At 45.0% G+C, this 26,193-nt stretch overlaps 1 protein-coding gene across 1 annotated transcript in view; it reads left to right on the top strand.

The window, feature by feature from the left end:
- The window catches only part of ppil6 (peptidylprolyl isomerase (cyclophilin)-like 6), a 51,002-nt gene that overhangs the window by 5,404 nt on the left and 19,405 nt on the right, over positions 1–26,193 (top strand). The window contains exons 2-3 of the mRNA XM_068019295.1: positions 17,452–17,547; positions 21,102–21,290. Coding sequence (XP_067875396.1) covers positions 17,452–17,547; positions 21,102–21,290 — 285 coding nt within the window. The remainder of the gene's footprint in view (positions 1–17,451; positions 17,548–21,101; positions 21,291–26,193) is intronic.

The following is a 26,193-nucleotide window of genomic DNA, read 5'->3' as shown; positions in this document are numbered from 1 at the left end:
TCATTTAAGCATCTTCACAAAAATGCACATTTGTTGTTGTTTTTATTAGTAAGATAAATTTTTAATGACTTTATCTTTCGAAATTTGCTCACTGGCCTCCTGAGCCAAGCAAAAATCGCAATGCGGCCCTCCAGCCGAAAAGGTTGGACAACCTTGCTTTAAATATTTCAATTGAATGGTAGGGCTCGATGCCCTTTAGAAATGGCATCAGCACACAGGCAGCTGGCACCATTGCTGGGGACGGACAGCCCACCCCCTCCACATCATTGGTGGGGACGGTCCACCCCTGCTGTTTAAATGAGCCTCTGTGCGGGCGAACCACCATTGTTTTTGCCTGGTTTCAGTGGCAGGTGTATACATTTCCTCACTCTCTCTCCCCCTCCGTCTCTCTCTACCCCCTCCGATCCTCTCTCTCTCCCCCCACCGTTGCTCTCTCTCCCCCGTCTCCCTCCCCCTTCCCTCTCTCCCAATTTGTGTCTCTCTCGCTCGCCCTCCGTCTCACACTCCCTCTCCATATCTCTCTCTCTCTCCCCCAATCCGTCTCTCCCCCCGTCTCTCTTTCTCTCTCTCCCCCCTCCATCTATTCTTTCTCTCTCCGCCCCCCCCCTCCCCACCCTGGTCTCTCTGCCCCATGTCTCCCGCACCCTCCATCTCTCTCACCCCCGTCCCTCTTCCCCCCGTCACTCTTCCCCCCCCCCCCCGTCACTCTTCCCCCCCCCCGTCACTCTTCCCCCCCCCCCGTCACTTTCCCCCCCCCGTCACTTTCCCCCCCCGTCACTCTTTCCCCCCCCCGTCACTCTCCCCCCTTCACTCTCCCCCTTCACTCTCCCCCCGTCACTCTCCCCCCGTCTCTTTTTCCTCCCCGTCTCTTTTCCCCCCGTCTCTTTTTCCCCCCCCCGTCTCTTTTCCCCCATCTCTCTCTCCCATGTCTCTCCCACCGTCCATCTCTCTCTTCCCCCGTCTCTCTTCCCCCTGACTCACCTCCCTGTCTCTCGCCTCCCTGTCTCTTTTCCCCTCCCTCTTTCTCCCCCCATCTCCTTCTCTGTCTGTCTCTCTCTCTCCTCCTCTGCCTCTCTCTTTCTCCCTCCCCCCTTCTCCATCTCTCTCTCCCTTTCTTCACTCCGTCTGTTCTCTCTCTCTCTCTCCTCCTCCCTCCGTTTCTATCTCCCCCCCCGCCCACCTGACGCACACTTTAATAAGAGCTGTCAATCAAAGCCGAGCCTCAGCAGCCCGCTGTCAATCACAGAAGATTCGCGGGCCGGTTGGAAACCACAGACACATTGGCAACCCTTGACTGAGACAATAAGAATGAGAGTGACAGCAGAACAGGCTGAGGTCAGAACAACAACTGTAACTTACAGATATGTAGACTCTTTAATGTAGCCAAAGGTCCTAAAGCGCTTCACAGAAGCACGGTCAGGCAAGAATCAAAGAAGGCGAAGAAAGGTGCCTTAATAACCATCAAAATGCTGGGTTTTAAAGAAGGTCTTAAAGGAAGAGAGGGAGGTAGAGACAGAGGGGTATAGGGAAAGAATTACAGATATGTAGAGTCTGGACACAAAAGCAGGTAATTACAGAGTGAAGGAAGTGGAGTATGCAAGATCCAGAGTTGGAGGAACATAGAGTTCAGAGGGCTGTAGGTCTGGGGAAGATTACAGAGATAGGTGAGGACATGAAGGGATTTAAACACAAGGATACAATTTTTTTTTAAATTCATTCATGGGATGTGGCTGTCACTGGCTAGGCCAGCATTTATTGCCCATGAACTGAGTGGCTTGTTAGGCCATCTCAGAGGGCATTTAAGAGTCAGGCACATTGCTGTGGATCCAGGGTCACGTAGGCCAGACCAGGTAAGGACAGCAGATTTCCATCCCTAAAGGACATTAGTGAACCAGATGAGTTTTTACAACAATCGACAATGGTTTCATGGTCACCATTAGACTAGCTTTTTTTAAATTCAAGATTTAATAATTGAATGTAAATTTCACCATCTGTCATGGTGGGATTCAAACCCATGTCTCCAGAGCACTAGCCTGGCTTCTGGGCTACTAGATCAATGACATTACCACTACACCACCGCCTCACCTTTAAAATTTGAGGTATTGGGTTCAAGAGCTTGATAAACAAGTACAGAGGTGTTGGGTGGGGAGTGCTTAGTTTGTGATAGGATACTGGCAGCAACGATTTGGTAGCACTGAGAACTTTGGAGGATGGGAAGTCGATCAGGAGAGCATCATAGCAGTCAAATCTGGAGGTGCCAAAAGCATAGATGAGGCTTTCTGCAGCAGATGGGCTGTGAAGAACATTTTTATGCGGCGAGTGGTAATGAGCTGGAACTTGCTGCCCACGAGGGTGGTGGAAGAGGAGACAATAAATGATTTCAAAAGGATATTGATGGGGTAGGTTAACATTGGATCATGTTATCATTATCATAACATGGTCGAATTTCACTTTCAGTTTGAGGATGAGAAGTGTGGGTTTAAGCCTAGTGTCTTTAACTTAAATAAAGGCAATTATAAGGGTATGAGGACAGAGTTGGCTAAAGTGAACTATGAAAATAGATTAAAAAGTAGGACACTAGAGAAGCAGTGGCAGACATTTGAGGAGATATTTCATAATTCTCAACAAAGATATTTTCTTTTGGGAAGAAAGACTATGAGAAGGACACACCATCCGTTGCTAACTAAGGAAGTTAAGGATAGTATCAAATTGAAAGAAAAAGTGTACAATATTGTGAAGATTAGTGGTAAGTCAGAAGATTGGACAGATTTTAGAAAACAGCAAAGAACGACTAAAAAAAGGAGGGAGAAATAAGAGTATGAGAAAAAGCTAGCTGGAAATATAAAAACAGATAGTGAGTTTCCACAAGTATTTAACAAGGAAAAGAGTAACTAAAATGAGCATTGATCCCTTGGAGAGTGAAACTGGGGAATTAGTAAAGGGAAACAAGGAAATGGTGGAAGTATTGAACAGGTGTTTTGTGTCTGTCTTCACTGTAGAATATGCAAATCTCCCAAGAATAACTTGAAAATCAAGAGGTGAAAGGGAGAAGGAAACTTAAAACAATCACAATCACTAGGGAAAAGGTACTGGGAAAACTATTAGAACTAAAGGCTGACAAGTCGCCTGGAACTGATGGCCTGTATTCTAGGGTCTTAAAAGAAGTGGCTGTAGAGATAGTGGATGCATTGGTTGTGATCTCCCAAAATTCCCGAGGTACTGGAAAGGTCCCAGCAGATTGGAAAATCACAAATGTAACACCTCTATTCAAGAAAGGAGGGAGACAGAAAGCAGGAAATTATAGGCCAGTTTGCCTAACATCTGTCATAGGGAAAATGCTAGAATCTATTATTAAGGAGGTAATAGCAGGATATTTAGAAAATCATAATACCATCAGGCAGGTTTTCGGAAGGGGAAATCATGTTTGACTAACTTATTAGAGTTCTTTGAGGAAGTTAACAAGCAGGGTGGATAATGGGGACCCTATAGATGTGGTGTACTTCAATTTCCAAAAGACATTCAATAAGGTGCCACATGCGAACATATGAACACACAAATTAGGAGCAGGAGTAGGCCACTTGGCCATTCGATCCTGCTCCGCCATTCAATAAGTTCATGGCTGAACTGATTACTCCACATTTCCACCTACCCCCCGATAACCTTCTTCCCCCCATATCAAAGGTTACTACACAAAATAAGAGCTTATGGTGTGGGGGGTAACATATTAGCATCGATACAGGATTGGTTAGCTAACAGGAAGCAGAGAGTAGGGATAAATGGATAATTTTCAGGTTGGCAAGCTGTTGCTAGTGGAATACCACAGGGATCAGTGCTGGGGCCTCAACTATTTACAATCTATATCAATGACTAGGATGAAGGCACCGGATATATGGGTAGCAAAATTTGCTGATGACAGAAAGATAGGTAGGAAAGTAAACTGTCAAGAAGACGTAGAGTCTACACAGGGATTTAGATAGGTTAATTGAGTGTGCAAAAATTTGACAGATGCAGTATAATGTGGGAAAATGTGAACTTGTCCACTTTGGCAGGAAGAACAGAATAGCAGTATATCATTTAGATGGAGAGAGACTGCAGAGCTCTACGGTACAAAGGGATCTGGGTGTCCTGGTACATGAATCACAAAAAGTTAGTATGCAGGTACAGCAAGTGATTTGGAAGGCAAATGGAATGTTGGCATTTATTGAAAGGGGAATCACGTATAAAAGTTAGGGAAGTGTTGCTACATCTGTACAGGGCCTTAGTTAGACACCATCTGAAGTACTGTGTACAGTTTTGGTCTCATTACTTAAGAAAGGGTATAATTGCTTTAGAAGCAGTTCAGAGAAAGTTCTCTCAACTGATTCCTGGGATGAAGGGGTTAGCTTATGTGGAAAGGTTGAGCAGGTTGGGCCTGTATCCATTGGGGTTGAGAAGAATGAGAGGTGATCTTATTGAAACAGATCCTGAAGGGACTTGACAGGGTGGATGCTGAGAGATTGTTTCCTCTTTCGGGGAGTCTAGAACTAGGAGACACAGTTTAAAAATTATGGGTCTCCTAATTTGAGATGAGGAGAACTTGTTTTCTCAGAGGGTCGTTAGTCCGTGGAATTCTCTTCCCTAGAGAACAGTGGAGGCTGGGTCATTGAATATATTCAAGGCTGAGTTCGATAGCTTTTTGACTGACAAGGGAGTCGAGAGTTATGGAGGCAGACAGGAAAGTCTTGAGGCCATGATCTTATTGCATGGTGGAGCAGGCTCGAGGGGCCGAATAGCCTACTTCTGCTCCTAATTCTTGTGTTGGCACTTCAAGGAAATAAACTTGCAGGATCACAGGGATTGAGCAGGGGAGTGGGACTGTCTGGATTGCTCTGCAGAGAGTTGACATGGACTCAATGGGCCAAATAGCTGCCTCCAATGTGGTAAATGACTCTAGTGTTCTTAAAAATATAAGCATTTCTGGGTCACTGTTTGACTAACCAGTGTCTAGCACTGCACGTTGTTAACTTGAATGCACATCCTTGTATTCTGTTACCTTTTACTTAAAGTTGTGTTTGAAGACAATCCTGTCAGAGTTGCAAAAATATTCGGTGTCAGTGACTGAGTTATCCAATGTCTTGATGGGTGGAAAATGATATTGGGTCAAGCCTCTGATTCAAGTAGCATTTGCTCTGACATCACAAATGATTAATTGTGAATGTTTTTTGTTGATAACAAGATAAATTTGTGTTGTGTCCTCCCTAGCACGAGGTCAATTTGAAATTTTACTGTTCAATCATCCCTTTATAAACCTTGCTCGAAGTTTCCTTATGTTGATCTTTGACCACTTTCCAAGAAGCTGCATACTTGTTCAGAGACAGTAACCCAACATGGATCCATCCTTTTACATAGAGGTGGTGGGACTCCTCGAAGATTCAAGATTTCATACAGTGACAGTGACTGCACAGGTGATTTAAGAGAATTTTACTGGTTTGTTTGATTTAAATTCAGCTACAATCCATAACTATTAAGTTGCACTAGCAAGGCTGATGGTGGGAGAGAAAATATAAATCAATATAGTGGTGCATTTGCGCAGCTATGGTTAGAATCTATTTGGACAACTATTGACTGCTGACAATCCCATAGGAAGTACATTATTGACTTGAAAGGGTCCAGCGTAGGGCAGCTAATATGTTACCAGGTCTCAAGAACTTAAGCCATAAGAAAAATTTGGGAACTTCAAAAGGATTTTATAACAGTTTTCAAAATTATGAAGGCAATTGATAAAGTCGCCCCACATAAATTGTTCAGATTGATAAATAGTTCAAAAGCTAAGGCACACAATTTAAAAACTAGGAACCTGGATGTAATCATTTTACACAATTGTAATAGCGATATGAAATAAATTACCACAGAAGGTCATAAACACAAAAATAGGTTCAATTGGATGCATTTCCAGAGAAAGAAGAGTATTGCTGAAAATAGAGACATGTTGTCGAAGCTTTTCGGCTTGCACTGATCAGGACAATCGCAAGAATAACCAATGCAGTATAAATTGTTGCTTTCCCTTGCATGTAACTTCCCATTCTTACATGTTCTAGTGCTGAAAACTCTCAGTGAATTTCATGGAGGTTACACAGAAGAAGGACATTTTCAGGGAATTAATATGACATCATAAACTCTGAGGTGTTTATATTCTGCATCTGTGCTTTGAGCTTAGAAATGTTTTATATGTTAAATATTAATAATTAGGTAGGAACTAATTCTTTTATGTCAAGTTCAAGATGGCTCCTGGGCTGGAAGCTCCCTAGCTGTTCAACTCTATCCATGGCCATCTGCTCCCATCCCTAACGTTTTCTCCCCCAATCTGCCCTCTTAAACTGTTTAAATTCCCCTGGCTCTTTAAATCAGTTCATTTTAGCCCTATCTAAAAGTTAACAGTTAGTTTAGTGTATGTTACCTGGGCCCACTGCCCTCCCCCAGCCACACCTGCTCTTTGTTTTCTCAATGAAATTGATCCGGATGAAATTGACGAGCACAGCTGCCGATACTTTAATCTCCGATCCTGCTGTCTTCACAGTCCAGAGTGTCTGCAGCCACGGCATGCGGTAAGTCCATTGAGGTGAAGAAGGAGCTGCGGGACCCGAGAGAAGTCCTGTGAAAAGGTGCCCCGAACACCCAAAACATCCACGAACGGCCCCCCCGGCCGCAACTTCAAAGCGCCCGCGGGAGATGGCTCGGAGAGCATCTGCAGCGCACTGTCGGCAATGCTGCATGCCTTTATTTAAACCACTGCAAAAAAAAAAAACCCTTAGCAAATGTAATCACCTCTAAGTCTGCCAAATGATGCTTCACCTCCCGAAGGACGTGGATGAGCTTTCCGGACGTCGATGGTGGGCACTGAGGAAATGGCTTATTACCTGCACCAGATTCCACCCCCCCCCCCACCCCCGTCCCCTTCCCTGCTCCACCCTCTCAGCTCACCCCCTCACAACCCCGTCCCAGCCCGCCCCCCCCTCGCACCATCTTCACCCCGCACCCCCTTCCCCTGCACCCCCCCCCCCACCCCCTCCCTCTACCCCTCCCCCTTGCATCCCCTCCTCCCACCGGCACCATCCTACACCTGTGTAGGGGCCCCAACAACCCCACTGCCTTGTGGGCGTCTCGGGAGAGACCAAGGCTAAGGGAGTAAACCCTAACAGAAAATCCGGAGCGGAACCCCGTAGGCGGTCATGTGTCACCTTTGGCATGTTTCCGGCAGTTCCTGCAGCCATACTGGTGCCAAACGTCGTGTCCTGCACTCCTTTGGACCCCACCAGAAAGGCCGAGAGGGGGGTTTTGACGACTGGGCAACTCTCAACCTCCATAAATTTGCCCAGGCATGCGCCATGGAGAGGTCACTCCATAGTTGCCTCACAGCGACTAAAACAACACGGAAGGCAGCAGTTACGGGTTATAAGTCCAGATAAATTGGCGTAGAAACTGGGCGCCACGGGTTGCCTTTGTCGGTGGGAGAGGTCATTGCACCTCACTGGACAGCTACCGCCCGCCTCAAACCGGGCAGCCCCCGGTCAATAAGGTTCTGTCCCGCCACAGTCTGCCTGCTTCAATGGGTGCTTGGAGCTCAGGGTCATTGCCCGAAAGGTGGACTGATACACCGCACCAAACAACATGAAAAAAGGAAAGAAGGTACCAGCCCTTCGCTTTGCAAGCTGGAACGTCAGAACTATGTGTCCTGGCCTGTCGGAAGACCTTACACAAATCAACGATTCTCGGAAGACCGCCATCATTAACAACGAGCTCAGTAGATTCAATGTGGACATTGCAGCACTTCAGGAGACTCGCCTCCCCGCGAGTGGCTCTCTAGCAGAGCAAGACTACACCTTCTTCTGGCAGGGCAGGGATCCTGAAGAACCAAGACAGCATGGAGTGGGCTTCGCCATCAGAAACTCCTTGCTCAGCATGATAGAGCCTCCCTCAAATGGCTCGGAACGCATACTGTCCATCCGACTGCTCACCACCTCTGGTCCAGTACACCTACTCAGCATCTATGCTCCAACACTCTGCTCCGCACCTGAAGCTAAAGACCAGTTCTATGAACAACTCCATAACATCATTAGCAGCATCCCCAACACCGAACACCTATTCCTGCTGGGGGACTTTAATGCCAGGGTTGGGGCCGACCATGACTCATGGCCCTCCTGCCTTGGGCGCTATGGCGTTGGAAGGATGAATGAGAACGGGCAGAGACTGCTTGAGTTGTGTACCTATCATAACCTCTGCATCACCAACTCGTTCTTTCACACTAAACCCTGTCACCAGGTTTCATGGAGGCACCCAAGATCACGTCGTTGGCACCAGCTAGACCTCATTGTCACAAGGCGAGCCGCCTTAAACAGTGTTCAAATCACACGCAGCTTCCACAGTGCGGACTGCGACACCGACCACTCCCTGGTGTGCAGCAAGGTTAGACTCAGACCAAAGAAGTTGCATCATTCCAAGCAGAAGGGCCACCCGCGCATCAACACGAGCAGAATTTCTCACCCACAGCTGTTACAAAAATTTCTAAATTCACTTGTAACAGCCCTTCAAAACACTCCCACAGGGGATGCTGAGACCAAGTGGGCCCACATCAGAGACGCCATCTATGAGTCAGCTTTGACCACCTACGGCAAAAGTGCAAAGAGAAATGCAGACTGGTTTCAATCTCATAATGAAGAGCTGGAACCTGTCATAGCCGCTAAGCGCATTGCACTTTTGAACTACAAGAAAGCCCCCAGCGATTTAACATCCGCAGCACTTAAAGCAGCCAGAAGTACTGCACAAAGAACAGCTAGGCGTTGCGCAAATGACTACTGGCAACACCTATGCAGTCATATTCAGCTGGCCTCAGACACTGGAAACATCAGAGGAATGTATGATGGCATGAAGAGAGCTCTTGGGCCAACCATCAAGAAGATCACCCCCCTCAAATCTAAATCGGGGGACATAATCACTGACCAACGCAAACAGATGGACCGCTGGGTTGAGCACTACCTAGAACTGTACTCCAGGGAGAATGCTGTCACTGAGACTGCCCTCAATGCAGCCCAGCCTCCACCAGTCATGGATGAGCTGGACATACAGCCAACCAAATCGGAACTCAGTGATGCCATTGATTCCCTAGCCAGCGGAAAAGCCCCTGGGAAGGACAGCATTACCCCTGAAATAATCAAGAGTGCCAAGCCTGCTATACTCTCAGCACTACATGAACTGCTATGCCTGTGCTGGGACGAGGGAGCAGTACCCCAGGACATGCGCGATGCCAACATCATCACCCTCGATAAAAACAAAGGTGACCGCGGTGACTGCAACAACTACCGTGGAATCTCCCTGCTCAGCGTAGTGGGGAAAGTCTTTGCTCGAGTCGCTCTGAACAGGCTCCAGAAGCTGGCCGAGCGCGTCTACCCTGAGGCACAGTGTGGCTTTCGTGCAGAGAGATCGACTATTGACATGCTGTTCTCCCTTCGTCAGATACAGGAGAAATGCCGTGAACAACAGATGCCCCTCTACATTGCTTTCATTGATCTCACCAAAGCCTTTGACCTCGTCAGCAGACGTGGTCTCTTCAGACTACTAGAAAAGATCGGATGTCCACCAAAGCTCCTAAGTATCATCACCTCATTCCATGACAATATGAAAGGCACAATTCAACATGGTGGCTCCTCATCAGAGCCCTTTCCTATCCTGAGTGGTGTGAAACAGGGCTGTGTTCTCGCACCCACACTTTTTGGGATTTTCTTCTCCCTGCTGCTTTCACATGCGTTCAAATCCTCTGAAGAAGGAATTTTCCTCCACACAAGATCAGGGGGCAGGTTGTTCAACCTTGCCCGTCTAAGAGCGAAGTCCAAAGTACGGAAAGTCCTCATCAGAGAACTCCTCTTTGCTGACGATGCTGCTTTAACATCTCACACTGAAGAATGCCTGCAGAGTCTCATCGACAGGTTTGCGTCTGCCTGCAATGAATTTGGCCTAACCATCAGCCTCAAGAAAACGAACATCATGGGGCAGGATGTCAGAAATGCTCCATCCATCAATATTGGCGACCACGCTCTGGAAGTGGTTCAAGAGTTCACCTACCTAGGCTCAACTATCACCAGTAACCTGTCTCTAGATGCAGAAATCAACAAGCGCATGGGTAAGGCTTCCACTGCTATGTCCAGACTGGCCAAGAGAGTGTGGGAAAATGGCGCACTGACACGGAACACAAAAGTCCGAGTGTATCAGGCCTGTGTCCTCAGTACCTTGCTCTACGGCAGCGAGGCCTGGACAACGTATGCCAGCCAAGAGCGACGTCTCAATTCATTCCATCTTCGCTGCCTTCGGAGAATACTTGGCATCAGGTGGCAGGACTATATCTCCAACACAGAAGTCCTTGAAGCGGCCAACACCCCCAGCTTATACACACTACTGAGTCAGCGGCGCTTGAGATGGCTTGGCCATGTGAGCCGCATGGAAGATGGCAGGATCCCCAAAGACACATTGTACAGCGAGCTCGCCACTGGTATCAGACCCACCGGCCGTCCATGTCTCCGATATAAAGACGTCTGCAAACGTGACATGAAATCGTGTGACATTGATCACAAGTCGTGGGAGTCAGTTGCCAGCATTCGCCAGAGCTGGCGGGCAGCCATAAAGACAGGGCTAAATTGTGGCGAGTCGAAGAGACTTAGTAGTTGGCAGGAAAAAAGACAGAGGCGCAAGGGGAGAGCCAACTGTGCAACAGCCCCAACAAACAAATTTCTCTGCAGCACCTGTGGAAGAGCCTGTCACTCCAGAATTGGCCTTTATAGCCACTCCAGGCGCTGCTTCACAAACCACTGACCACCTCCAGGCGCGTATCCATTGTCTCTCGAGATAAGGAGGCCCAAAAGAAAATTCTTTTATCCCCTTTTGGTCTGGAGCACTAAGGCTGAATTGTGGTGCCCCTATTACCATCGCAGCAGAAATAGGTAACTCCGCACTAATCAGGTATTGAACCTGGAGTTGCTGATGTGATACCGAATGGTAGACGGCTGAAACAAAATCTTCTAAATGGAGTAATGAATGTTGCCAATAACCTTGACTTCGTATCCAATGACACTTGCCAAAAGCCACTATTTGGCTCAAGCTTTGTGAAGATGGTGCTTTTGGATAACTTTGCCAAACCTTTGTCCACTGAGGACATCGAATGAACTTCTTGTGCACAGCCTTATTAAGTCTACACAAATGCGAAGATCATCATTAGGTTTAGGAACTGGAACCATTCCCAAATATAACTCTGTACATTCAGTAACAGGAGAAATTACTCCCATCCTAGTCATGTCTTCTAGTTGATGTTGGACTTGTGTCATGTAGGCCCCCACCTGCCAAGAATCAAACACTCCTATTTTGCCATATGAACATTGATTTTTAAACTGTTACTGGAGTAAAGAAAGAACTTGTTTTTTTAAAAAAACACCAGACCCTTGACCGGAAATACATTTGCATAGTAACGGACAGTACTTGGAAAGGACAAAGGGGCCACTCCCTGCTCCAATTTAATCCACAATGGACTTTTGATTACCAGACATTGAAGGTGGAGAGGCTAGCATTCCAGGTTAACTGCTCAGATGGCCGAATATACAAACAGATGAGGTCAGACCAGTTTAGTCACATGACTAACTGGCCGTTGGAGCTTTTTTTTAAATTTGAACTTGCCACAGTGTTTTAAAACTCAGAAAGCTCTTTGCTCCTGGAATGAAAACATCTCTCTCTGGTCTGCTCCCAACTCTTTCTCATGGAACTGAAGACCCATTGAAGACACATGAACCCCAAAAGAGAAAAATCTCCTACAGTGAACAAGGTTTAAGAAGAATACTGGGCCCCAATGAAAAGCAAGAATTACCTACAAGCAAGAACTACCTGCAAAAGGATACACTGAGTGCGAAGCACAGTAACAAGAAACTCTTCTGATATTGCCTCAAGCCTCTCCACTTGAATTTTCATCTGCTCTTTTCTGTCCCTATTTGCATGTCCGTATCGCGCATGCATGCTAGCGTGAGGCACAGCGTGTACCCGTCAGTGATAACTGAATTAGAGTTTAAGTTTTAATAAATTTCACTTTTCTTTTATAAACCTAAGAAGGCCTATTTCTTTGTCTTATAATTGGAAAGCATTGAACAAGGATTCACCAAGTTGGGGGGGGGGGGGTTTCAAAACACTGTGTGTTTAAAAATTAAATCCTGTTACAATAAGACCAGGTGAAGGCTGAAAGAGACCCCTAGAAACCTTTTTCACCTGGTCGTAACACTTGCTTCATTAGAGGTGTGGAATCATCCTAGTTCTGAAAAGACATACTGGTTTAGCATCTTTCTGCAATGTAATATTATATATTCGGTCTTCAGTCTCCCTGGACCAGTCAACAATTTCAGGAATTCCTTTTAGAAGTGACTCCTGGATTCTTGTTGCTTAATTTCTTCCACTTTCTTTATAAGATGATGGTCAATACAAACTCTTCTACTTAAGAGACAGAATTCCTGATTCCTTAGAACATACAGTGTTTCCAATATCTGCTTTCCCTTGTGCTGGAGTGTTACCTGCAGCTTCCCCTTAACTTAAAGTTCAACCCCTCCTGGGCCATGTAGCTAAGTTTCTGTTGGTTGCAGAAAATGTGTTGATAATCACGGCTCTTTGTCTGATAACACTGTTACACTTGGCTCCGGTGTCGAGTTTAAAATTAGTGAAATGCCAGTTGACATATATATCTGCAGACCAAAATATCTGATTAGAATCATTGATCTCATCAAGAAAGGGTTTTGATTGCTCTCCTGAAGGAGGTTGTTTAATTTTGTTAACTACTCTATTCTAGAATGCTTTTTCTTTTGAACTTGTGGGAGTAAAGATTTTACTACAGCACATTTTACCAAAATAACCTATTTTCTTACAGTGGAAGCATTCTGTTCTGTTGTACTGTTTGCACCTGTGGTTACTTTTGGCCCCACATCACTGGCAGGATTTAATGGTGTCTTTCGTTCCACCCACCCCTCCCCTCCCCCTCCTCACCCCCATATACCATTTTTTCTGGTGCCGCTTTTACAGTTTTCTAGTTAAAGAACTGTACGGTTGCTGGGGGTTTCCTGAACCAAGGTCTTTCTTCACCTCTCGGGATTGCTCTGTTGTTCTTCTGGACCTCTGCTTTTCTCACCAGCTGAATAGCTTTATCCAGGGTGAGATCTTCTTTAGACTGCAATAAATCTGATAGGGATTCATCAGCAACACATACTACAATGCAATCTCTTATTAATTCTGCTTTAAAGTCTCCGTATTCACATCATTCAGCTAGCCTGTAAAGGTCATTGATAAAAACATCAACTGTTTTGCCTGGTTTCTGGACCCTGCTATTGAATCTTGGTCTTTTTAAAATCTTATTGGTCCGCAAGTTGAAATAAGAATCAAAAGCTTTTAAAACTTAATCGAATTTGTTAGATGTCTCATTAATATCTTGTCTTGCAATAACATCATCTGCTGTAGTCCCAATAGAATACAACCTGTTCACTTTCTTTACTTCAGACTGACTGTCTAATTTAGAAGCAATTCTGTATCTGAGAAACCTTTTTCAACAGACTGACCAATTTTGGGTTTGATTTTGTCCTTCAAGGTGTCCAAACCTCTCTGGAATTGAGAATTGAAGCTCCATTGCTTCAAATTGTTCTACTTTCACTTTTGGGATTTTCCCTCCAGTATCAGAAGTTTCCTGCGCTTTTTCAGCCCCGTGCTGATTTCCACTATGGCCTACGTTTCTGCCTTTGAAATTTCGCTGCCAAACTAAGGATTAATGTCCTCCTTGTATTAAACTCTGTTTTATAGCGTTACTGCTGTACTGCTTTACCTCCCTTCTCATTAGAGAATCGAGTATTTGCAGCCTCGTTGCTTGATTTTTTTTTTATCCCATCCAGATGCCACGTGTAATGGCACTGACCTTAGATCAGCCCTCGCTAAGGACTTTCCCAGTGCTGCCTGCCTATTGCCGTTAGGGACAAATTTTTTACCCTCTTTCAGGGTTGCTCATTAGATCCTGAAATGCTGCTTGGTTCCCCGACTCGAAGCCTGCGATCACTGGACTGCATTTCTACTGCCGATTCCCTGACTCTCCATGTCTGGAGCTCTTACACAGCCCCTTCTCGAGTTCTGCAGTTTTGGCACTTTTTTCAGGTCAGCACTTTTCAAATAATTGCTTCAAATTCTTCTTCTGGGTGTAGCATGGTAAGAACCATTGTTGTTCTCGGTCTTACTGCTGATCATCATATTTTATGTTTGTTTGGTGGGCTGCCACCTAGCTTACAGAGATTCTTTAATCTAGAATAATTAAAACATTAACCTTTATTACACTATAACTATGTACAGCTTCACACCAGTCTGTGTGACTCCTCTAAAGCCACGCTACATCTGTCTTCAAGTCTCTCTCACATGTGATCTCTTACATCATCATGGTAGGAGGTATTCTTTACATTCTCTCAACATTAACTCTTTCAGACCCTTATACTACATTGACAAAAATGATAGGATATGGAATTGGAGATAGGCTATTGGGAATTGGTTCGGAGGTAGAAGACAGAGTAGGGATGGGGGATATGTACTCAAATTGGCAAGATGTGAATAGTGGTATCCCTAAGGGATCTGTACAGAGCTGTTCACTATATTTATAAATGACTTAGACAAAGGAATAGAGATCTATATGTCCAAGTTTGCTGAGCAAGGTTGCACAATAATAGTATGAATGGGAACAGAAAGCTGCAAAGAGACATTGATAGATTAAGTGAGTGGGTAAAACCGGCAGATGGAGTTCAATGTGGGAAAGTGTGAGGGCATCCACTCTGGACCAAAAAATCATAGCTCAGATCATAACTTAGTGGGCAGGTATGAAAAATAATTTAAAAGACTAATGGATTGTTAATCTATATCTCAATGGGTCTGGAATACAAAAGGATAGAAATTATTTTACTTGTATAAAGCTCTGGTTAGATCCTGACTAGAGTATAGCATTCAGTTCTGGGCACAACACATTTCAGGATACACTGGCCTTGGAGCAGGTACAGCACAGATTCAAGGGAATGATAACAGAAAGTGCTGGAAATACTCAGCAGATCTGGCAGCATCTGTGGAGAGAGAAACAGAGTTAACCGGCTGAATTTTATGATTTGCAATCTGCGGCATGCTCTGATCTTGGCAGTCCGCTCACACGGATGCGGCGTCGCTGAGCCCCCGCATTATGTCGCGAGGGGATCATTTAAATGGAGGAGGCGGAGCAGCCGCCCCGGTGACGTAGAGGAGACGGCCGCTCCGTCCTTGGCAATGGCGTCCGGCGCCATTGCACAGGCACCGGCGCCATTTTTAGAGGACTTCAAGCCCTTAGAAAAGATTTGAATTTTTAGAATTATATTATTGTGCATTTTCTTTAAAAAAATAATTGAAAGCTGGAGGCCCTTTCCCAAACCCCACCCCCTCCCCCAATGTTTATTTTTGGGCCTTTATCACGAAAATTGACTTTATTCCCAACCTGAACTTACCCCCCCCAACCTCATAACAATTGCCCTTCGGCCCTTTCCCACCATCCCCACAGCCAATACAAAGTGTTTTTCCCACTCCCCACCCCCCCCCCCCCCCAACCAGTGTCACCCCTCGGAACTCCAAACAGAATTCTGAGCGCGCGAGAGTTCTGGCCGGCAGCCGGAATATTGGCATGGGACTGCTAGCGGGACAAGGTGACTTCATCTGCATTCATTAATCTTTATTGACATACTGAAATGAAGGCCCCGCTGAAGAGTGGCGGGTGGCCGCTCCGAGGCCTCGCCACCACTGGTAAAATGCGGAGGGGGCCTTCTCGGCTTCAAGGATCATGGCGGACCTCTGCCGGAAGAATATTCCGGGTCCCCCCGCCATGATCCCCAATGCCGGAGGGCTAGTAAAATTCAGCCTAATGTTTCAGGTCATCAGAAGCGATGAAAGGTCTTTGTTTGGCATAAAATGTAAATATAACCTGTAATGGTAAGTGTAGTGAGGCTCCTCATGTACTGTATTGAAAGAAAGATTTGTTTTGCATGTTACGTAATGTCAAATTTGAAATGTTATGGAATATACTTTACAAATTTTATGAATAAAGTATATTGTTGGGAAAAAAAAGGAATAATTTATTTCTCTCTACCTTATGAAAACCTTTGTGCAAGGCACAGTGGCGCAGTGGTTAGCACCGCAGCCTCACAGCTCCTGCGACCCAGGTTCGGTTCTGGGTACTGCCTGTGCGGAGTTTGCAAGTTCTCCCTGTGTCTGCGTGGGTTTCCTCCGGGTGCTCCGGTTTCCTCCCACCTCCAAAAGACTTGCAGGTAAATTGGCCATTGTAAATTGCCCCTAGCGTAGGTAGGTGGTAGGAGAATGGTGGGGATGTGGTAGAGAATATGGGGTTAGTGTAGGATTAGTATAAATGGGTGGTTGTTGGTCTGCACAGACTCGGTGGGCCGAAGGGCCTGTTTCAGTGCTGTATCTCTAATTAAATTAATTAATTATTCTTAAACACCTCAATGAGATCACCCCTTATTATTCTATACTCAAGAGAATACAAGAAGAGTTTTGCACCTGTTCTCATAATTTGACTCTTTTAGCCCAATATCGTGCTGGTGAACATATTATCTGGTGCAAACAGCCCAAAGGGTTTCACACAGTTTCCAGCCCCTTGGTATACTATGGCAGGAGGGTCTTAGACCCATTGAGCCTTTGCGGCATGTGCCCCAAGCTTTAGTGCACCCTCAGCAGGTAATTCTAGACTTTGGAATGTTCCAGTTTGCAACACTGGGTCATGGACAACTCTTTGCGCTGGAAGACTAGCAAGTTTCGGGCAGACCAAAGGGCACCTTTCACTAAGTTAATGGTCCTCCAGCAGCAGTTGATGTTTACCTTGGTGTGCATCTCTGGGAGCAGCCCTAGAGCACAGAGTCCTGCATTAGGAGCTGTTCGGGATGACCCGCAACAAAAACCACTGTATCTCTTTCTGGACCTGCTTTGCGAAGGCACATTCCAGAAGGAGGTGGGCGACAGTCTCTTTCCAACCGCAGCCACCCTGAGGGCAGCATGTGGAGTCCATGAGACACCAGGTGTGCAGGAAGGGTCTGGCTACATCTTGGTGTTTGTTTAAAAGTTCTGATGATGAGGCATTCTGCCAAATGAGTTTGAGAGAAACTATTTCGTCTGGTGGGGGAGTCCAGAATAAGAGACATAACCTAAAATTAGAGTTAGACATTTCAAGGGTGCTCTCAAGAAGTACCCTTCACACAAAGCATCGTTTGAATCTGAAACTCTTTCCCCTAAAAAGCTCTGAGGCTATTTCAATTGAAACGTTCAAAATTAAGAATATCCCAGTCTCCACATTGTGAGATGAAAGACTGAAAGAAAAAAGTAAAGTTTTAAAAAATTATTTTTATGTAGGTGCTGAAGCAGGCATTTCCTTCGCAATTGGCTGACCCAGTAATACGGCCACTCATGGAATTTGCCTGGGATGAATACATAGCTGAGAAGAAGAAGGTATTTATGTCTTTTTAATTATTAATTTCAGTTCATTTAAAAGGGGCAGACTTCAGCCTACTCAGCAGCTCTGGCAGCATCTGTGGTGAGAGAAACAGGGCTAACCTTGCTGTTCTGATGAAAGGTCACAGACCTGAAAGGTTAACTCTGTTTCTCTCTCCGGAGATGCTGCCAGATCCGCTGAGTATTTCCAGCACTTTCTGTTTTTATTTCAGATTTCCAGCATCCGCAGTATTTTGCTTTTTATTATACTTCAGACCACAATGGGTTTGTTTTAGGAATTTGTTTCAGTCACAGGATAGAATCATAGAAGGTTTAAGGCACAGAAAGAGGCCACTTGGTCCACCATGTCTGTGCCAGCCAAAAAACGATCCACCTACTCTAATCCCACCTTCCAGCATTTGGTCCGTAGCCCTGCAGATTACGGCACTTGAGGTGCACATCCAGACTCCTTTTGAATGAGTTGAGGGTTTCTGCCTCAACTACCCTTTCAGGCAGTGAGTTCCAGACCCCCGTCACCCTCTGGGTGAAAATGGTTTTCCTCATTTCCCCTCTAATTTTTCTACCAATCACTTTAAATCTACTATTACTGCCCTATTGTTCTTGCACTTATCAAAGATTTACCTACATATCTGCTCTTCTATCTCCCTCTGACTGTTTGGGGATCTATAGTACGCTCCCAGCAGTGTGACTGCCCCTTTTTTGTTCCTTAGTTCAATCCATATGGCCTCATTTGATGAACCTTCCAACATATCATCCCTCCTCACAGCTGTAATAGTTTCCTTGACCAAAATTGCCACTCCGCCTCCTTTCCTATCCCCTTCCCTAATGCATCTGAAAACCCTGTAACAAGGAATGTTGAGCTGCCATTCCTGTCCCTCCTTAAGCCATGTTTCTAACAGCTATGATATCATACTGTCACATTTCTATCTGTGCCCTCAGCTCATCTGCTTTATTTACTATACTCCTTGCATTGAAATAGATACCCTTGAGCACTGCCAAACTCTTTTTTTTGTTTTCTAACCCTCGTTTCCTCTGTCTTCCAGACCCATCCATTAATTTTCCGCTTTCCATTTTAATTTCTGATTTTGTCCCAGCTAAGTCTACCCTCAGGTCCCCCATCCCCCTGCCAAACTAGTTTAAACCCTCCCCAACAGCACTAGTCCCGGCTCTATTCAGGTGCAACCCGTCCGGCCTGTACAGGTCCCATCTCCCCCAGAGCCAGTCCCAATGTCCCAAGAATCTGAAGTCCTCCCTCCTGTACCATCTTTCCAGCCATGCAGTCATCTGTCTTATCCTTCTATTTCTAAACTCACTTGCGCGTGGCACTGGGAGTAGTCCGGAGATATGAGAAGCATCCTGGAACCCTGCCATTCCTTTATTTATTAGTTGCCCCTTTGCTACTGCTAAAAAAAAACCTTACCAATACTACAACACCTTAGAATTATTAATAAAACCTTACTAGTTCTGATAAATCATACTAAAAATCAATACAGTTCACTAGTTAAAATAAATGTTACTCAAAAGAAAATACCAGCTACTCACTTGTTCCTTATTATTAAGCTATTTACACACGCACCCTAACCATAGTGAACTAACCCAGCTATTTAGAATTATTCCCTAACAGCAGTTACTCACCAACCAATCACCTGACAGCTTTCCTGTGACATCACTGCTCACTTTGTTTTCAAACTCCGATGCACCTGGACTCCTCTCCGTTCCTCTCCCGGAAGGTAAGTGTTGTAGGCCGCGATCTTCGGGCTCTATTTATCTGCTGCTCGCTCCGTGTTCTTCCCGTAGGTCCGCGTCGCTCCTGGAAGGTAAGTGCTGTAATACACACTCCTCGGGCTCTATTTTGCTTGCTCCATGTTCTTCCCGCAGGTCCGCTCCTCTCCTGGAAGGTAAGTTCTGTAAGCCGCGATCCTCGGCATCTACTTATCTGCTCCTTGCTCCGTGTTCCTCCCGCAGGTCCGCTCCTCTCTGCTGCCCTCCTGGAAGGTAAGTGCCATATGGTTATCAGTGGCCCTCCCTTAAGCCATTCAATAATGGATTTCTCTTGCAGGCTATTCTAAAATCAGGCTACCAAAAATACACGGCCCCATCAGTGAACTCCTTCTATGAATTTAGTAGGAGTGTGATGAAAGGCCTGGAAATAAGACAAGGATCTGGGTCCTGCCCTTATTTCAGGATTTCCATGGGACCTGAAGGTTCTTCCAGGGTTGAGTCTTCCAAAGCCACAAATTCCTGGGACAAAGCATAGCATCAGCAGCTGCATAACTGATAAGACCAGGGATGTCATGCTGCCAAAGAACAAAAGTGGGCACACTGGGAAGTCCAGGCCAAGATTTGGTCTGGGCTGCCAAAACTAGGTGAGGCTTTTTTTCATCCTTAAATATGAGCCCCTTTCAAAGGAAGTTACTGAGGTATTTTGGTTATTTCCTGAGGGAGAGAGAGGCATAGCCACTGTACCATCACAACCCTGTGATTTCTATGATGGGCAAACACTCCAGATGCTAGTTTAGTGATACTGCTGCCCATCATTTCCATTCAAATCAATAGACTTCCCCCAACACACCCCTCCCGTCCCCCTCCACTGCCTTCCCCCTTGTCCCCCTCCCTCATCCCCCTCCCTCTCCCTCTCCCTCCCCTTCCCCTCCCCATCCCCTCTCCCTCCCCTTCCCCTCCCCACCATTCCCCCTCCACTGCCCTCCCCCTCCCTCATCCTCCTCTCTCATCCCCCTACCCGCCCCCTCCCTCTCCCCTCCCTCTCCCCTCCTCGTGCTATCACCCCTCCCCCCCACACCCCCTCGCCCTCCCACTCCCTTCACCCCCTTCCCTAACCCCTCCCCGCCTCCCCCTTCCCTCCCCTCCCCTCCTCCCCCTTGCCCCCTCCTCCCCCTCCCTTCGCCCCTTCCTCCCCCCTCCCCTCTCCCCCTCCCCCTCCCTTCGCCCCTTCCTCCCTTCGCCCCTTCCTCCCCCCTCCCCTCTCCCCCTCCCTTTCCCCTCACCCCCTCCCCTCACCCACGCCCTTCCCCTCTCCTTCCTCCTCCTCCCCCTCCCCTCCCCCCTTCCCCTCTCCCCTTACCCCTCCCCTACTTCCCCTTCTCCCCCTCCCCTCTACCCCTCCCTCCCCCTCCCCTCTCCCGCTCCCCTTCCTCCCCCTCCTTCTCCCCCTCTCCCCTTACCCCTCCCCTCTCCCCCTTCTCCCCCTCCCCTCTCCACCTCTTCCCCTCCCCTCTCCACCTCTCTTCCCCTCACCTCTCCCCCCTCCCCTCCCTCTCCCCCTCCCCCTCCCTCACCCCTCCCCCTCCCCCTCCCCTTCTCCCCCTCTCTGCTCTATGATTCTATGTTGTATACACAAAATACTTCGAATGATTTGATGCTCAGATGTTAAGAGAATATGCCTTCGTGCAGTTTCTAGCACTGCATCATTGTGTATCTGTAAATACGTTAAAAGTTTGCCAAAAGATTGTTTATGAAAATGGTGCCCCTTTAAAAAAGCATGTTCAACTTTGTAGAAGCTAAAGACATCAGCTATTCTTTTTTTTTCAAAGGAGAACAAAGGTGATATGTGGGGCTTCTGTTCCAAAGTCATCTGCTTTGTCAATGGCCACCTTCTTGGTGATGAGAAAGATTTCCTGAAATGGGCAGAAGTTGAATTTGGCTACACAGACTTCAGACCTGAAGCACTGTATGACACAATAGCTGAAGATTTTTATTCCGAGTACCTGAAGGGCCTCCAGGTAAGTCTCAATATTTCCTTACAATGTAAAGCTAAACTTCCCAGTAATTCATATACATGACAATGTTGCCCTCATAAGAAATAGGAGCAGGAGTAGGTCCCTCGAGCCTGCTCCACCATTTAATAAGATCATGGCTGATCCAATTGTAGCCTTAACTCCACTTTTCATCCGACCCCATAACCCTTAACTCCCTTGTCAATCAAAAATCTGTTTAATTCAGCCTTGAATATATTCAATGATCCAGTTTTCACTGCTCTCTGGGAAGAGAATTCCAAACACAACAATCCTTTGAGAGAAGAAATTCCTCCTCATCTCCATCTTAAAAGGGAGACCCCTTAATTTGAAACTTCCCCAGTACTAGATTCCCCCAGGAGGGGGTACATCCTCTCAGCATCTACCCTGTCAAGTCCCCTCAGAATCTTATGTTTCAATAAGATCACCTCTCATTCTTCTAAACTCCATTAAGTATAGGCCCAACCTTTCCTCATAAGACAACCCCTTCATCCCAGGAATCAACCTAGTGAACTTTCCCTGAACTGCTTCCAATGCAAGTATATTCCTCAAGTAAGGTGACCAAAACTGTACACAATACTCTAGGTGTGGTCTCACCAGTGACCTGTACAGTTGTAGCAAGACTTCCCTACTTTTATACTCCAACCCCCTTGCAATAAATGCCAACATTCCATTTGCCTTGCTAATTACTTGCTGAACCTGCATGTTCATTTTTTGTCATTCATGGACCCCCAGATCCCTCTGTACTGCAGCATTCTGCACTCTCTCTCCATTTAAATGATATTCTGCTTTTCTGTTCTTCCTGCTAAAGTAGACAACCTCACATTTTCCCACATTATATTCCATCTGCTAATTTTTTTCCTACTCAGCCTATCTATAATTTTTTGTAGACACTTTGTGTCCTCCTCACAACTTACTTTCCTACCTATCTTTTTATCATCTGCAAATTTGGCTCCAATATACTTGGTCCCTTCGTCCAAGATCATAAATACTTGAGGCCCCAGCACTGATCCCTGTGGCACTCCACTAGTTACAGTTTGCCAACTTGAAAATCCTGTTAGTTAGCCAATCCTCTATCCATGCTAATATGTTACCCCCAACACCATGGACTTTTATCGTGAAGTAACCTTTTATGTGGCACCTACACTATATCTACTGATTTCACCATTATCCACCCTGCTTACTGCATTCTCAAAGAGCTCAAATAAATTTGTCAAACACAATTTCCCTTTCATAAAATCATGTTGACTCTGCCTGAATGCATTACGATTTTCTAAATGTCCTGCTGCTACTTCCTTAATAATGGATTCTAGCATTTTCCCAATGACAGATGTTAGGCTAACAGGCCTATAATTTCCTGCTTTCTGTCATGGCACCACCAACCCCCCCACCCCCAACTAACCCCCCACTTTCTTGAACATTTGCACTTTTCCAATTCACTGGGACCTTTCCAGAATCTAGGGAATTTTGGAAAATTACAACCAATGCATCCACTATCTCTGCAGCCACTTCTTTTAAGACCCTAGGATGCAGGCCATCAGGTCCAGGGGACTTGTCAACCTTTACTCCCATTAGTTTTCCTAGTACTTTTTCTCTAGTGATAATGATTGTTTTAAGTTCCTCCCTCCCTTTTGGCTCCTGATTTTCTGCTATTCTTGGGATGCTTTTTGTGTCTTCTACTGTGAGGACAGATGCAAAATACTTGTTCAAGGTCTCTGCCATTTCTTTGTTTTCCATTATTAATTCCTCAGTCTCATCCTCTAAGAGGCCAACACTTAATTTAGCTACTCTCTTCCTTTTAATATATTTGTAGAAGCTTTCACTATCTGTTTTTATATTTCTTGCTAGTTTACTCTCATGCTCTTCTCCCTCTTTATTAACTTTTTAGTCATCCTCTGCTGGGTTTCTAAAATGTTCCCAATCTTCTGGCCTACCATTCATTAATCTTTGCAGCATTGTACACCGTTTTTTTCAGTTTGATTCAATCCTGAACTTCCTTGGTTCGCCACGGATGCTGCATCCTTCTCATAGAGTCTTTCTTTCTCAATGGAATATACCTTTGTTGCAAGTTATGAAATATCTCCTTAAATGTCTGCCATGGCTTCTCTACTGTCTTACGTTTTAACTTAATTTCCCAGTCCATTTCAGCCAACTATGCTTTCATATCCTTGTAATTGCCTTTATTTAATTTTAAGACACTAGTTTCAGACCCAAACTCTCACCCTCAAACTGAATGTGAAATTCTACCATGTTATGATCACTGTTTTCTAGAGCATCCTTTACTGTGAGGTCATTTATTAATCCTGTCTCATTACACATTATCAGATCAAAAATAGCCTGCTCCTGGATTGGTTCCAGATGTATTGTTCTCAGAAACGGTCTCTAATACACTCTATAAACTCATTTTCCAGGCTACCTTTGCTAATTTGGTTAATCCAATCAATATGAAGATTACATGAGAACATAAGAAATAGGAGCAGGAGTAGGCCATTCAGCCCTTCGAGCCCACTCCACAATTTAATGAGATCATGGCTGATCTTCTACTTCAACACCATTTTCCTGCACTATCCCCGTAACCCTTAATGTTTTTAATATGTACAAATCTATCAATCTCAGTCCTGAACATACTCAACAATTGAGCCTCCACAGCTCTCTGGGGCAGAGAATTCCAAGATTCACCACCCTCTGAGTGAAGAAATTCCTCCTCACTTCAGTCTTTAAATGGCCTCTCTCTTATTCTGAGACTGTGTCCCCTGGTTCTGGACTCCCCAGCCAGGAGAAACATCCCTGCAAGAATTTTGTATGTTTGAATGAGACCACCTCCCATTCTTTTAAACTCCAGAGAATAAAGGCCCAGTCAATTTAATCTTTCCTCATAGCACAATCCCTCCATCCCAGGAATTAGTTTGGTGAACTTTCGTTGCACTCCCTCTATGGCGAGTATATCTTTCCTTAGGTAAGGAAACCAAAACTGCACCCAATACTCCAGGTGCGGTCTCACCAAGGCTTTATATAATTGCAGTAAGATATCTTTATTCCTACACTCATATTCTCTTGTAATGAAGGCCAACATACCAATTGCCTTCTTAATTGCTTGCTATACCTACATGTTAACTCATGAACAAGGACACCCAAGTCCCTTTGAAATTGAACACTTCCCAGTCTCTCACCATTTAAGAAATACTCTGTGTTTCTGTTTTTCCTACCGAAGTGGATAATGTCACATTTCTCCACATTGTATTCCATCTGCCAAATTTTTGCTCACTCACTTAGCCTCTCCAAATCCACTTGAAGCGACTTTTCATCCTCCTCACAGCTCACACTTCCACTTGGTTTTGTGTCATCTGCAAACTCGGAAATATTACATTTAATCCCCACATCCAAATCATTGATATAGATTGTGAATAGCTCGGACCCAAGCACTGATCCTTGCGGAACCCCATTAGTCACAGCCTGCCAACCTGAAAATGACACATTATTCCTTCTCTCTGTTTCCTGTCCATTAACCAGTTCTCAATCCATGCCAGTATAGTCCCCCCCACCACCCCCCAATCCCATGTGCTCTAATTTTGTTTACTAACCTCTTGTGTGGGACCTTATCAAAAGCTTTCTGAAAATCTAAATATATCAAATCCACCTATTCTGCTAGTTACATCATCAAAAAACTCTAACAGGTTTGTTAAACATAAATCATAAATCCATGTTTACTCTGCCCAATCCTACCATTATTTTATGTGTCCTATTATCATATCTTTTATTATAGATTCTAGCATTTTCCCTGCTACTGATGTTAGACTAACAGGTCTGTAGTTCCCTGTTTTCTCTCTCCCTCCTTTCTTAAATAGTATGGTTACAATTGCCACCTTCCAATCTGCAGGAACTATTTTAGAGTCTATAGAATTTTGAAAGATGACCAACAATGCATCTATTATCTCTACAGCCAACTCTTTCAACACTCTGGGATGTAGATCATCAGGTCCAGGGGATTTATCTATTTTAATCCCCATTAGTTTCTCTAGTACTATTTTTTACTAATATTAATATCTTGCAGTTCCTCATTTACTTGCAGTCCCTTGATTTGCCATTATTTCTGGGAGGTTTTTAGTATTTGCCTCCATGACAACAGACACAAAGTATTTATCTAGTTTCTCTGCCATTTCCTTATTCCCCATTATAAATTATCCTAACTCCGCTTTTAATGGACCCACATTTGTCTTTGCTAATCTTTTCCTTTTTACATACCAATAGAAGCTTTTACAGTCCGTTTTTATGTTTCTCACTAGTTTACTCTCATATACTATTTTCCCTTTCTTAATCTTTTTCTTGGTCCTCCTTTGCCGAATTCTGAAATATCCCCAATCCTCAGGCTTACCATTTTTTGGGCAACTTTATACGCCTCTTCCTTTGCTTTAATACAATCCTTGGTTTCTTTCATTAGCCATGGTTGGAACACTTTCCTTGCTGGGTTTTTGTACATTAAAGGAATATATTTTTGTTGTAAACTATGTATTAGTTCTTTAAATGTTAGCCATTGCCTGTCTACCATCATACCTATTAATGTAGTTTCTCAATCCACCATAAGCAGTTTGCCCTCATACCTTCATAGTTTCCTTTGCTTAGATTTAAGACCCTAGTTTCTGATTGAACTACGTAACTTTCAAAATTAATGTAAAATTCTATCATGTTATGGCCACTCTTTCCTAAAGGCTCCTTTACAAGATTATTAATTATCTCTTTTTCATTGCACAATACTAGATCTAAAATAGGCCGTTCCTTAGTTGGTTCCTCAATGTACTGCTCTAGAAAACCATCTTGCATACATTCCAAGAATTCGTCCTCCACAACATTAGTGCTAATAAAGTTTACCCAGTTTATATGTAGATTGAAGTCT

Source organism: Heterodontus francisci, chromosome 3, assembly GCF_036365525.1.
Source record: "Heterodontus francisci isolate sHetFra1 chromosome 3, sHetFra1.hap1, whole genome shotgun sequence".
Lineage (NCBI taxonomy): Eukaryota > Metazoa > Chordata > Chondrichthyes > Heterodontiformes > Heterodontidae > Heterodontus > Heterodontus francisci.
Note: the sequence above shows the minus strand (reverse complement) of the source record. Positions and strands in the feature narration are given on the sequence as shown.